This window comes from Sceloporus undulatus, chromosome 6 (genome assembly GCF_019175285.1).
Source record: "Sceloporus undulatus isolate JIND9_A2432 ecotype Alabama chromosome 6, SceUnd_v1.1, whole genome shotgun sequence".
In the NCBI taxonomy this organism is placed as follows: Eukaryota; Metazoa; Chordata; class Lepidosauria; order Squamata; family Phrynosomatidae; genus Sceloporus; species Sceloporus undulatus.
Genome location: NC_056527.1, coordinates 108,225,187 through 108,238,115, shown reverse-complemented (window position 1 = coordinate 108,238,115; position 12,929 = coordinate 108,225,187). Strand labels below are relative to the sequence as shown.

The 12,929-nt window shown below is 42.1% G+C and overlaps 1 protein-coding gene across 4 annotated transcripts in view; it reads left to right on the top strand.

Annotated features, from left to right (window-relative positions):
* TAOK2 (TAO kinase 2) overlaps positions 1-12,929 on the top strand; it is a 36,769-nt gene that overhangs the window by 7,186 nt on the left and 16,654 nt on the right. For 3 of the 4 annotated variants that reach the window (XM_042471625.1, XM_042471626.1, XM_042471623.1), the window contains exons 2-14: positions 3,052-3,224; positions 3,998-4,069; positions 4,255-4,356; positions 5,208-5,253; positions 5,350-5,446; positions 5,941-6,054; positions 6,683-6,774; positions 6,934-7,027; positions 7,191-7,272; positions 9,167-9,334; positions 9,452-9,664; positions 10,967-11,095; positions 12,453-12,689. In XM_042471625.1, coding sequence (XP_042327559.1) covers positions 3,093-3,224; positions 3,998-4,069; positions 4,255-4,356; positions 5,208-5,253; positions 5,350-5,446; positions 5,941-6,054; positions 6,683-6,774; positions 6,934-7,027; positions 7,191-7,272; positions 9,167-9,334; positions 9,452-9,664; positions 10,967-11,095; positions 12,453-12,689 — 1,578 coding nt within the window. In that variant the 5' untranslated portion in view covers positions 3,052-3,092. Of the gene's footprint in view, positions 1-295; positions 495-3,051; positions 3,225-3,997; positions 4,070-4,254; positions 4,357-5,207; positions 5,254-5,349; positions 5,447-5,940; positions 6,055-6,682; positions 6,775-6,933; positions 7,028-7,190; positions 7,273-9,166; positions 9,335-9,451; positions 9,665-10,966; positions 11,096-12,452; positions 12,690-12,929 lie in introns of all 4 variants that reach the window. The other variant, XM_042471624.1, reaches the window with a different exon arrangement.

Below are 12,929 nucleotides of genomic sequence, written 5' to 3'. Positions count from 1 at the left end.
TTATTTTTAATCCACAAATGTTGGGTCAAATATCATCCAGCCCTGTTGTTTCCCAGGCAGCAGAAACAACTAGCCAATTCATTTTGGGTAAAATCATGATTTGTTTAAAAAAAATTTTTTTTTCATTAGAACTATTTCTGTATTGGTTAGTTGTATGACTCCTGAAGCATTTTTATATCAGCACCATAAACAATAAAAGAAACCAATAAATAAATGCACTAAATAATGTCCTGTTTTTATATCTCACCTTTCAACCAAGGAGTCATACATAATCTTCCCTCCTTTATCTTCACAGCAACCCTGTGAGACAGATTGTGGTGAAAAGGAGTACCATAACTCTGCCTAGGTCACCCAGTGATTTCATGGATAAGCAGGGCCTTGAACCTGGAATTCCTTTGTCTCAATTGAGAACTCTAAATACCATTTCTGTGATCCAGTTTGGTGCTGGTTTTTGCAGTAGTGCATCTTATGCTGCAAGGTGGCAGTTTTTCTCTGTAAGTATTACATTGGGTCCTTGGTATCTGTTGGGATTTGGTTCCAGGACTTCCCTCCTCTCCCCCCCCCCCAATGGTTACCAAAGTTGGTGGATGCTCAAGTTCCATTAAATATAGTGGCATAGTAGAATGCTGTTCCTTATATAAAATAGCAAAATCAAGGTTTGCTTTTTGAAATTTATATGTATTTTTTAATGTTTTCAAGCTGTGGATGATTGAATCCATGGATAAAATATCCATGAATATGGAGGTCTGACTGTATTTTTTTATTCATTCAGTGTATATCCAGCTTCTCCTATCCCAGAACTGGGATTCAAGGCTGATGCTCCTCTGTGGAATTAGTATCTATACCTTTCTCCTCGCCTCCAGAGCAGAAGTGGGCAAAATGTGGCCTGCCAGATGTTGTTGCAGCTCTTATAAGCCTTAGCCAGCCTGGTGCTAATGAATACTGGGAGCTGCAGTCTGCCTGTGCTCTACAGTCTAAAACAGTGGTTCCCAACCTGTGGGTTGGGACCCCTTTGGGGGTCGAAGGACCCTTTCATGGGGATCGCCTAAGACCATTGGAAAACACCTATTTAATTACAGTTATGAAGTAGCAACGAAAATAATTTCATGGTTGGGGGTCACCACAACATAAGGAACTGTATTAAGGGGTTGCGGCATTAGCAAGGTTGGGAACCACTGGTCTAAAATGTCTTTAGTTCTGCATACCTCAGTGTAGTAATGTGTCAATTCATGGAGCAAGGGTCTGTCCAGATACCTTCCTGCCAGTGTTCCCACTGCCAGGGTTGGCTTTGTGCTTTGCCTTTTTGCTTTGGATTGTTCCCTGGGAAGCAAGTGAACAATGCAAGGATTTCCTCTTGCTGACACAACCTGCCTGCACACTCTTGATTTCCTTGTTTTTTGTTCACTGGCCTGGATGGAGGAGGGGGGTCTATATAATGAAAGTTGCCCATCCTAGAGGGTGAAGAGGAGTGTCCCTAAGTGTTTCAGCAAATGAAGTTTATTTGCAGATTGGTACCATTGGAAAATGCACTGGATCTCACTTTTCTGATGATCTTTTGAATCAGCCTGAAGCTTCTAATCCTTTCTCAGAGATAAAGGACTCTGGTAATGGAGAGATGCCCAGATGGCTCTGGTTTCATGAGTAGTTTCACTTGACCAGACATATCATTTTGTCAGCCCACACAGGCAACCCAGTTGTTTGTGGACTCTTTCAATAGGGTCAGTGTGAGATAACACAGACTGCAAAGATTCTGCCTGGATTGTGAATGAAGCCTGTTTTTCCTTGGGATGTTTCCCATCTACGCCTATTGAGGTATTGCAGTCCAGTTAAAAGTGTGGTAAACCATCTGGAAAACAGCATTGTATAGTGGTTTGGGTGTTGGACTATAACGGAAGCCCATTGGGTGACCTTGGCCAAGTCACCTTCTCCTAACTTCAGTGGAAGGCAAGCGCAGAACAAATCTTGCAAAGAAAACCCTGTGATAGGGTTGATTTAGGGCAGCGGTTCTCAGCCTGTGGGTCATGACCTCTTGGGGGGGTGTCGAATGACCCTTTCACAGAGGTTGCCTAAGACCATTGGAAAACACATATTCCTGATGGTCTTAGGAACTGAGACAAAAATAATTTTATGGTTGGGGGTCACCCCAACATGAGGAACTGTATTAAAGGGTCACGGCATTAGGAAGGTTGAGAACCACTGCCTTAGGGTTTCCATAAATTGAAAATGTCTTGAAAGCACATAACAACAATAGGCCATCTTCTTGTATGCAAATGGATCTTGCAGCACCTTTAAGACTAACTGAAAGATAGAAGTTGGTAGCATGAGCTTCTGTAGACTCAAAGCTACTTCCCCAGATACATCTTCTTGATAACTCTAAATTTGCATTCCTTCTACTCCCAAGGAACTTGTGCCATTTTTGCTCTGGGTTTTGTTAGAAGCAAAATGAACAATGCACATCTTTCTGAAGTATATTTAGTAATCAGATGAGACTAGAGAAGAGGAAGTTTCCCTGGACTTATTCCTGCTGTAAGGCATTGATTCCTCACTTGCGTGGTGAAACCTCCCTAGCGGATATGTAGTCAGTACCTATGTTGATGCACTTTTTGCAAACAGAGTTTGGAAAGTTTATCTTCTGTGGACATCTGTCCCCAGAATCCCATTGCCAGCATGGTTAGTAATTATGCCAGGTAAGGAATCATGGGGTTTCAGTCTCCAAAAGTATATATTTCCAAACTTTGCTTGCATTGGTATGCATGGAAGCCAGCATGCCAACCCCACTCTCTTGCAGTCCAAGGCTGTATTGCAGACTACAGATCTGTCCCTTATTGTCACTGGCAAGATTGGATATGGCCTGGCTATCTTCAGAAAAAATTGGGTTTCTTCATTTAGTACATTTACTGCTTGCCTTTGCCTAGCAAGGAACTGAAGGAGGCATGCATGGAGTTCTCAGGTAGTCCCCTATCAGGATACTCACCAGACCTGAACAATTTACAGTAGTTTCAGCAAGTTTCAACCATGGCAAGCTAGCTAATCTCTGTTTCCCTTCCTTAGGAGAAGGGTGAAGGCGAGGCCCAGTCCCTTCCACGGCCACCATGCCGTCTAATGCCCGGGCTGGCAGCTTGAAGGACCCTGAAGTAGCAGAACTTTTCTTCAAGGATGACCCTGAGAAACTCTTCGTTGATCTGCGGGAGATTGGGCATGGCAGCTTCGGAGCTGTCTACTTTGTGAGTGCTGGTGGGAATTTTGACAGAAATGCAGGTGTCTGCGGAGCTCACTGAAAGCATTTTGTAACTGTGTGACCCTTGCCGCAACCATTGATACTGAATCTTAGCAACATGAAGGGCAGACCCCTATGGCTGATGTCCCAATCAGGAGATGTTAGGTGTCATGAAAAGGCAGCAGATGACAGCCACTTAATTTTTTATGGTGGTATTTTTCCTGCCAGTTGTTCAGAAAGATGATATTTTCTACCTCAAGGCCTAAGATATTGTTCAGTGAAACTTCGGGTATGGTGAAATGCCATTTCTTCCTCTGCCACAGGTATTATGCCTCTCCGTTGTCCTCATAACAAGGACTACTAGCTATGGTGGTTGTTTACATCCTCCCAAGAGTAGAGGCACTTATATCATTGAACCACATGCTGGTGATGAGAGAAGACCATTCTTTTCTTATTCAATTTCCGTAGGTGCTCAGATTGCAGCTTTGAAAAACAAGCTGGACCTGATATTCTTGGATCGTCTTTATGGTGCCATTTATGCTTTTTTTACTAAAGAGGCCAAATCTCTGTCACTTGCTCATATTTCTGGCCTGTTTCTGTTCTGTTTCTGATGACATCATGACTCCTGGTGAACAAGCCATGAAACTGTCTTACGTCTTTGATCTGTGTTGCCTCTTCCAGGCACAGAAGCAAATCATCACTTAGCTTTTAACTGTCTCCTAATTCTGACCATTATTTCCAATTTCCTCCTCCCTTGGTTTCTTCTCTGTTCCTTCCCAGGCTAGAGACATACGCAACAATGAAGTGGTGGCCATCAAGAAGATGTCTTACAGTGGGAAACAATCTAACGAGGTTTGTGCTTCACTTCTTTTTTAAAACACGAGAGATATTTTAAGAACTGATAATTGCCAATGGCCCTGGATATTCATTTGCTCTGGTTTGTAGTCCCACTGTTTCCATTAGGTTTCAAAACTTGTTCTCTCCTTCATTCAAATGCAAAATACTCTGTGCCCAGGTTCTCTTTCTGTGTCTTCCAGAAATGGCAAGACATTATCAAGGAGGTGAAGTTTTTGCAAAAGCTGCGGCACCCAAACACAATTGAATACAAGGGCTGCTATCTACGGGAACATACAGCATGGGTAAGAGAAGGGAATGCCTTGTGATATTCCTTTGGGGGTGAAACCCTTCAGGCAGTTTTTCCCCATTTGTAGAATTATGGGATATTTGAGGAAGTATGTGTGGGAGGGACTGGCTTTGAATGTAAGGCAGGAACAGGGCCTGCAGCTAGTGTGAACAGTGGCTTGGTTTCTTGCATAAATTACTGAACAGGCCAAGAACAGAGAAGCCAGGGAATATCATCAGTCAGTGCATAATTGATACACAGTATTCACTTACACACAGTATGGCTGTGTCTTATGCCTTAAATGGCACTAAAAAGACATTGGGACAGATTCACAAAGGAAAACTATTGGGCAGTTCTTTGAAATGTTACCATTTTTAAACTATAGCTCCCAGAATCCCCCAGACAGTATGGCCAGTGATTCTGGGATCCCTAACATTTCCAAGCTTTAAGGAAGGAACTGGTGAAACCACCTCTTAGTATTCTTTTCTTAAGAAAACCCTATGAAATTCATGAGGTTGACAGGCAACTTAAATGCACATACACATACTCAATTAACCATGGTAGTGAAATGGAATCTCTTGGTCAGAGCTTTTCTGGGGGTGGAGCAAAAGGAAAAGGGTCTGTTGCCTTCATGCCCTGCCTGTGGGTTTCCTAGAGGCACCTGGCTGGCTGCTGGGGGGTCCAAATAACGGGCTAAATGGACCTTTTGGTCTGATTTAGCAGGGGCTCTTCTTATGTTCTTAAGTGAATTGGAAGTACCAGGTTTGCGGGGGCACAGCTAGGGGAGCACACTATTTGGGAACAGGCTCTCCTTCAGAGGAAAATGCTAACATATACTCACTTCCCTCTCTGACTTCACCCCACCAGCTGGTAATGGAATACTGCCTAGGTTCGGCCTCAGACTTGCTGGAAGGTGAGTAACCAAAACCTATATAAGCTGAACCAATTTTCTGTGTCCGTTTTCCTCAAGTTTTATGCAATGTGCACTCTTCCTTCTCATCTCTCCTAGTGCACAAGAAACCACTGCAAGAAGTAGAGATTGCAGCCATAACTCATGGTGCCCTGCAGGGTCTTGCATACCTGCATTCGCACAACATGATCCACAGGTGAGATGTATACCCTTCCTGACCTCTGTAACTCCATCTTCTCCCTGTGCTATGTTGAGAAGAAGGCATGGGAAGCTGGATGACACAGTGGTGAACTCAGTGCAGAATTTGCTAGGTTTTCAGCAGAGACACCACAGAGATGAAATAGTGCCACTGTCGCCTGTTTGCTGACAAAACATGTAAAGCTTTATATATTTGTATGAATGCAAATTCCAAGATTAATGCTTGAAACCTGGTTATATATAGAATGTATTTATAGCACCATAGGATTCCTCCTATCTAGAGGAATAATTGCAAATGTCAGTTTCCAGTTTAAATCTGGATTTTTAGACTTTATGGCACTACTTTTTAAAATGCATCCTGTGTGATCCAGTCCACTCTTCTGCCTTCCCCAGTATCCTACACTGTTTTCCTGGGTCACTGCGTATTCACTAGTCTTCAGCCTTCATCTCTGCTTGCTTTATACAGTTTTTAATATTTGCCTATATTTTCAGAGATGTGAAAGCTGGGAATATACTGCTGACAGAACCAGGACAAGTGAAGCTGGGGGACTTTGGCTCAGCCTCTATCATTGCTCCTGCTAACTCTTTTGTTGGTACTCCATACTGGTAAGGTTGACAGGACCAGCCTGACTAAAAAAAAGAAATGTACACAGCAAGAAGTATTTGTAGATCTGTCTCTGTGTTCTAACCAAATGTGGGCATCCGGATGCCCTCCCAGATGGTTAGGGCTACAACATCCATAATCCCTGGCCTTGTTAGATAGGTCTTACAGATCTTGTAATTATTTATTTATTATTTATTTATTTACTGTATTTATTTCCCCACTCTTCAGCCATCTTGAAGGCACCTACTAGGAGGAGAATAGTGGTTGAATTAAAATGTGGCAGGGGAAATAGTGGAGGGTGGATGGATGTTTCAGACTCTGTGGTTCCTTGAACAGCAAGGAAAATTTAGTGGACAAGATAATGGGAAAGGGTATTTCCTGGGTGGGATTGAAAGGGTAGCAATGATATTGAGAAGTGGGAAGCTAAGGTATAATGAAGTTGGTTGTCTTCTTTTAGTGAAAGGATGTTGTTATTTTTGTAGAGAAAGGACTGAAGTGCATACATCAGGGATGGAAAAAGTGTGGCTGTCCAGATATTGTTGGACCACGAGCACTCCCCATGCCTTGTGTAGGTCCTTATAGACTGGAAGTCATAATTACACATCACTTTGCATTGGGCTCTTTTTTTAGGATGGCTCCTGAAGTGATCCTAGCCATGGATGAGGGACAATATGATGGCAAGGTGGATGTCTGGTCACTTGGAATCACTTGCATCGAACTTGGTACATAATGAGCACTTGGGAACTAAAGTGGTGGCATAGTCCAAGAGCTTCCTTGCCCTATTAAGCTTGGAGGCATCTAGGAAGAAGGGATTGGATGGAGTGGGCAGGAGGGTCTCTGCTAGAAGCCACAGAATGATATCTGTCTCTTTGTATCCCCAGCGGAGCGCAAACCACCTCTCTTTAACATGAATGCTATGAGTGCCTTATACCACATCGCCCAGAATGATTCTCCTCTCCTTCAGTCTAGTCACTGGTAAGAAAATCCAAAAATGCTAGTGTGTATAAGAAGGTGGGACCTTCCTGAAATTCAGAATTTAGGGCTGATAAATTCAGAGCTCTAGTGATGGAGAGAAACTTAGCAGTCTGGAGCTATAAAGTAAGTAAAACTTTTATTTCCCTTCCTTGCTTTCCTCCAGGTCTGAATATTTCCGGAACTTTGTAGATTCATGCCTGCAGAAGATCCCCCAGGACCGCCCAACCTCTGATGTACTGCTCAAGGTACTTCCAGCCCAGTTTGACATCAGGAGGTGCCTTCCTGTCTTATCCACCCACAATATAATGTGTTTTTGACTATGGAGCAATTACAGCACTACTCTGTCTGTGTGAAGTTGAACATTAGGCTGAGGAAGGAGGACAAGTCTGTTCAGGGGAAGACAAATGCCAGGACTTGAAATAAAATTTGAAAATATTCTAGTATATACAGAATCAGGTGTGGAATCACCATTTCTAAGTAACTTTTCCCAATATTGCTCCCCTAGAAGCAGCTATAAATCAAAATAAATGAATAGCTTCCTATTCTTAAAAAAACATTCCCCATATGTGCCATAAATGTAAGTGAATATTACATTGTTGATTTATCAGAACACTTGAGCTTTGATCCTGTCTTCCAAATAAAGATAAGGCTTGTCTTCCAAATAAAGATGAGAGTGCAGGCTTAATATTGAACATAAAGAAAAACAAAAACAATGACTACAGAAGAAATACTGTACATAAATTCAACCTAGAAAATGAGGAAATTACTTGGTCCTGTACTGATCACTGATCAGAATGGTAACTGCAGTCAAGAAATAAGAAGACGAGGTATGGGAAGGACAGCTATGAAAGAACTATAAAAACTAGAAAGAATGGAAGAGTAGAGATACATATCTGAGCACTAAAGTCAGAATCACCCAAGCCATTGTATTCCCCATCACCATGTACAGATACAAGATGAACAGCAAAGAAAGCAGACAGGAAAAAGATTAACTAATTTGAGATGTGATGCTGGAGAAGAATGCTTAGGATACTGTGGGTGGCCAAAAAGACAAACGGATGGGTCCTTGAACAGATCAAGCCTGAAATCCCCTTGGAAACCAAGATTATCAAATTGAGGTTGTTCTACTTTGGCCATGTAATGAGAAGGCATGGATTAAGACAATAATGCTAGGAAAGGTAGAGGGCAGTAGAAAGAGAGGAAGACCACACATTAGATGGATAGACTCAATCAGAAAAGTCACAGACATGAATTTGCAGGAACTAAGCAGAGCAGTGGAAAATAGGCAATCTTGGAGGTGTCTCATCCACAGCATCACCATTCGTTGGGGTTGACTCGAGGGCAATTAACAACAGCAAACGTACAGTATCAGATTCTGGCTCCACTTCTTTGTTCAGGTTTTTTTATGGATATGATGTATGGTTGATGCTATGAAGAACCAATGGAAACAAAATAATTTTGTTTGCTATACTAATTTGATGGTTTCTTCTTTTGCTTGCACATCATAAACTGGCAAAAGCAAAGAGGTTCTTTATAGTGCAGCTGTCCCTTACATTTCAGGACCTTGTAGCTCCATTTGTAACAAATTATTTTTTTAAAAAGGAAGTCAAATTTACAGTGATTTTGTAAATAAGCTGTACTTTTAATGTATCAAACATGATAATGTTATGTCTAACTGAGTTATATAATGGATTTTATGTTCCTAAAGCAACAAAGAGACTTTCAAGCTGTAAAGGGCATCCCCTGCCTGAAGATTTCTGGCTTTCTCCTGAGCAAAATGAAAAAATCACACACAAACATCTCTGTGTCTTTAAAGTTTCTAGAAATTTTATATCTCTTACTTCCACAGTATTTGCAGTTCCATTTGGTTTTAATTTCCCCCTGAAAAGGATTGAATTTTCCCTTTGGATTGGATCCAGATTTGTTAATTCTTAGAGTAAACCTCTTAAATTGTTGATTTATTCTTACAATAAACTTCTTAAATTGTTTTCAATTAGTGTAGTATAAGCATACCTCCTTTTGTATCTATCCCCTTGATTTGGTTTAGGTTACCTTTGAAAGAACCAGTGGATAATTAAGATAGCTTCTTCAACCAGTTGTCTAGTTTACCTAATGCTATTGCTTCTTGTGACCCCACAGCATCGCTTCCTCTTGAGGGAGCGGCCTCAGACAGTTATCATGGATTTGATCCAACGAACCAAGGATGCTGTGAGGGAGCTTGACAACCTGCAGTACCGCAAGATGAAGAAAATCCTTTTCCAGGAAGCACAGAATGGCCCAAATGCAGAAGCACCAGAAGAGGAGGAGGTTAGGATTTCCATTTTGTTATCCTTTTGCCTTACTATCTCCCAAGACAGCTTCCTCTCATTCCTTTCCCAGAAGTAGAAGTTGTACCTTTTTCTTATCTCTTCTCTTTCCTTATAGGAAGTGGAGCAGTTTCTCCACCGGACAGGCACCATTAACAGCATGGAGAGCAGCCATTCAGTGCCCAGCATGTCCATCAGTGCCAGCAGCCAGAGCAGCAGTGTCAACAGCCTGGCAGATGCCTCAGATGATGATGATGGAGCTGAGATTGCCATGATGCAGGAAGGCGAGCACACAGTCACCTCCAACAGCTCGGTCATCCATCGTCTCCCGGTACAGGATTTGTATACTTCAGTGAGGATGAGAGTAGCATAGAGAGTGACCAAATGAATATTGTGGATGTTGTGGGATTTTTTTGAGATTGAGTTTGAGGAAGTGTGAAGCCTGGCATCTGAAGTGTCACCTTTAGATGTCAAATTTGCCTGGGAATATCCATTGCCCTCCTTGTGGGTGATGGTGAACAGTGCTAAATATATTAGAATCCCAGGGTGCCTCTGCCCATAAAATAAAAAATATTTTTTTTATTTCTATCCCGCTTTTTGCCAAGCAATCAAAGCGGTGTACAGCAAGTTAAAATACAACTATATATACACAGTACCCCCCCCCCCCTTAAAACAAGACTAAACAATATAAGATTAAAAACCAACTAATCCAAACAATGTGGGCAAATTAACAGGAGCACACTGTGTCTCTGAGCATGAATTAGAGACCGTTTATGTAGCACAAATAGTGAGAAGAAAGTGAGTGGAGGCTTTTGATGGTGTGTGGTTGAGGTAGATTGATGATCAGATCAAAGATTTATGATCCATCTCATCTCTTAAGCAGAAAATGTTAGGAATTAAATATCATTGCTTTTTAGAACTTCCTAGGCACCTTACTTCAGAGATGCTCCTCGAAAAACTTAGTTCCTCACCCCCTAAAATAATTGAAATGACAGCAAGGTAGATTAAAGCCCACTATTGTGGATCCTCACAATTAAATTGTTCTCCCCTTTAAGATTCCCTTTGAAGCCTCTGAAAAATATTAGCATCTCTTCCCTGCCCTGCTCCAGTTCTTTTTAGATTTGGGTTAAACATACCAACTGTCTTCAACATTCCTAGAGCAATCCCCTAAATCCGTTCTGATCTGTCCACAGCATTTTTTTTCTATTCCTTCAACTGAAAATAATCTTCTACTTGAAGCCTTATCAGTGCACTAATAGGAAGTTCCCAGAACAGACCCATGCTCCTTGTTCATACTATTGATGGCCTTTTTTTTTTCTGCTCAAGCCATCGTGTTTGCTGCTTTTCTTGTTGCCCCAGAACATGCAGCATGTTCTGAATCAGCAAAGGGGAATTTGGAGGCCATCAAGATGTTGATCAGCTACAGATTCCCCTCATCCTTTACCACTGACAATGCTATCTAGGCCTCCAGAGAGTTGCAATCCCAACATCTGGAGGGCTATATGTTCCTGGCCCCAGATTACCCATGGAAGTCCTATTGCCCAACCACATGCCTTTTCCCATTTTAATAGTTGTGTGTGCTCTTCACCTTTTCCATTCCTCACACCTTGGTGGGTTTTTTTTTTCTTTGCAGGGCCATGACAATTTGTATGATGATCCGTACCAACCTGAGATGGAACCCCAGAGCTCATCCTCAGCTGCTCGACGCCGTGCCTATTGCCGCAATCGAGACCATTTTGCCACCATCCGTACTGCTTCCCTGGTGAGTAAAGGACAGAGTCATGATTAATCAGTGCCTACATACTTCATAGTGGTTTTATTTGCTTCATTGTTCCTGTTGAAGCCATGTTCTTCTGTGCAGGTATGAGAAATGTCAAGGCTAGAGAACCAGTTTCTGAATGTTGCCCCCACATCTTCAGTGAGTACACCTACAGCAGCTTTTCTCAAGCAAATGTCTTCAAATTGGACAATTCCTATCATTACCAGCCAATATATGTTGGCTGGCAGTTATGATCCAACACATCTGAAGATACTAGCTTGAGAAAGGCTACTTTAAATGTAGCCAGCCAAGATTAGTCCATTGTGGGAATTTGATGTGGAGCAAGTATTGAGTAAGAAGTGGGGTAACTAAAGACAGGAATTAAAATGAAGGATTCTGAATGAAAGGTTTTAAGCCCATTTAAAGTGGTTTGGGCAGGTGTATGAAGCAAAATTATTAGCTTTTACACCTGTCCCTCCTCTCAACCTGTTCAGGGACTTCACCTAGTAAGATCAGTGGCTGTTTAGCTTTTGCAAGGCTAGAGGATATGAACCTAGGAGAAAACATTAGCGTCGGACTTTAGGCCGAAGAGCTTTTGCCTTTGAACATATCTGAAATATTTCTCCAGCACTGTTTCGAACTAAGAGAGCCAGAAAAGTTAATTAAAAATAAAGACTAGGTTTCTTTGTATGGCTACTATCGCTTCTCGGCCTTTTGGCTAAGATCAAGTGTGTAGTGTAGGCTACTGCTCTCTTAAAACTCTGGCAGTTAATTGACTGTGATTTCTTTAATTGATTAATGAATCTGCACATGAATGAAAAAATAGCCCTGAAAAGCAGTGATATATGTATGTGATTGAGGAAAGCTGGGTGGAGAGAGAACACGTTGTATTAGACCATGATATAATGGCGAAACTGTGGTGTAAATAAATGGCTCTGAGTCTCGTCACTGCAAGAATGGGAGACTTCTTGGATATGTCTGTGTTATTGTCTTGAGTTGTATGCAAGAAAGGCAAGAGGTAAGTCTAATAAGTAAAATACATTGAAGCCTGCCACCTGCAGTTTTTAAGCAGGTAACTACAGTATGTCTTTGTGGAGGTGTTAAAAATCTTACTCCATGTTTAATCATAGATACTAGGTTAATCATAACCAATGTGCTGACAAAATACTTTAGCCCTGCTTCCCAAACTTTTCCAGGTAGGTTGTTGAGAATGGTGCAGACAGAAATGTGACAAGCTCTTATTCCCTACTTCATCAGCTGTAGATCAAATATGATGGTAACCATGTAAGTAGAGTAATCTTTATGTGACAATTGAGGATTCATTTGGGGTTTCCTCTTTCTCTTCTGTCCACCTTCCCAGGTGACTCGCCAGATCCAGGAACACGAGCAAGATTCAGCCCTGCGAGATCAGATGAGCGGCTACAAGCGGATGCGGCGCCAGCACCAGAAGCAGCTGCTGGCTCTGGAGAACAAGCTCCGGGCAGAGCTGGATGAGCACCAGTTGCGACTGGACAAGGAGCTGGAGGCCCACCGCAACAATTTCTCTGCTGAGGCTGAGAAACTGGCCAAAAAGCACCAAGCTATTTTTGAGAAGGAGGTGAGAGAGGAGATTTGTACGACTGGAGGTAGAGAGAAGGGAGTTCACCGTGCCAGACTAGATGGGGTATGGGTGAAGATCAGTAATTATGGCTTATGCAAGGAGAAATCCAGAGCTTAGAAAAGATATTTGATGAACACTTTCCAGAATTACCCCCACCCCACTAGAGGATTCTTAGCATTGTTGTCCAAACAGGAACTTTTCAAGGCTCTGGATAAACTCCCATGAAGAGGGTAAAGA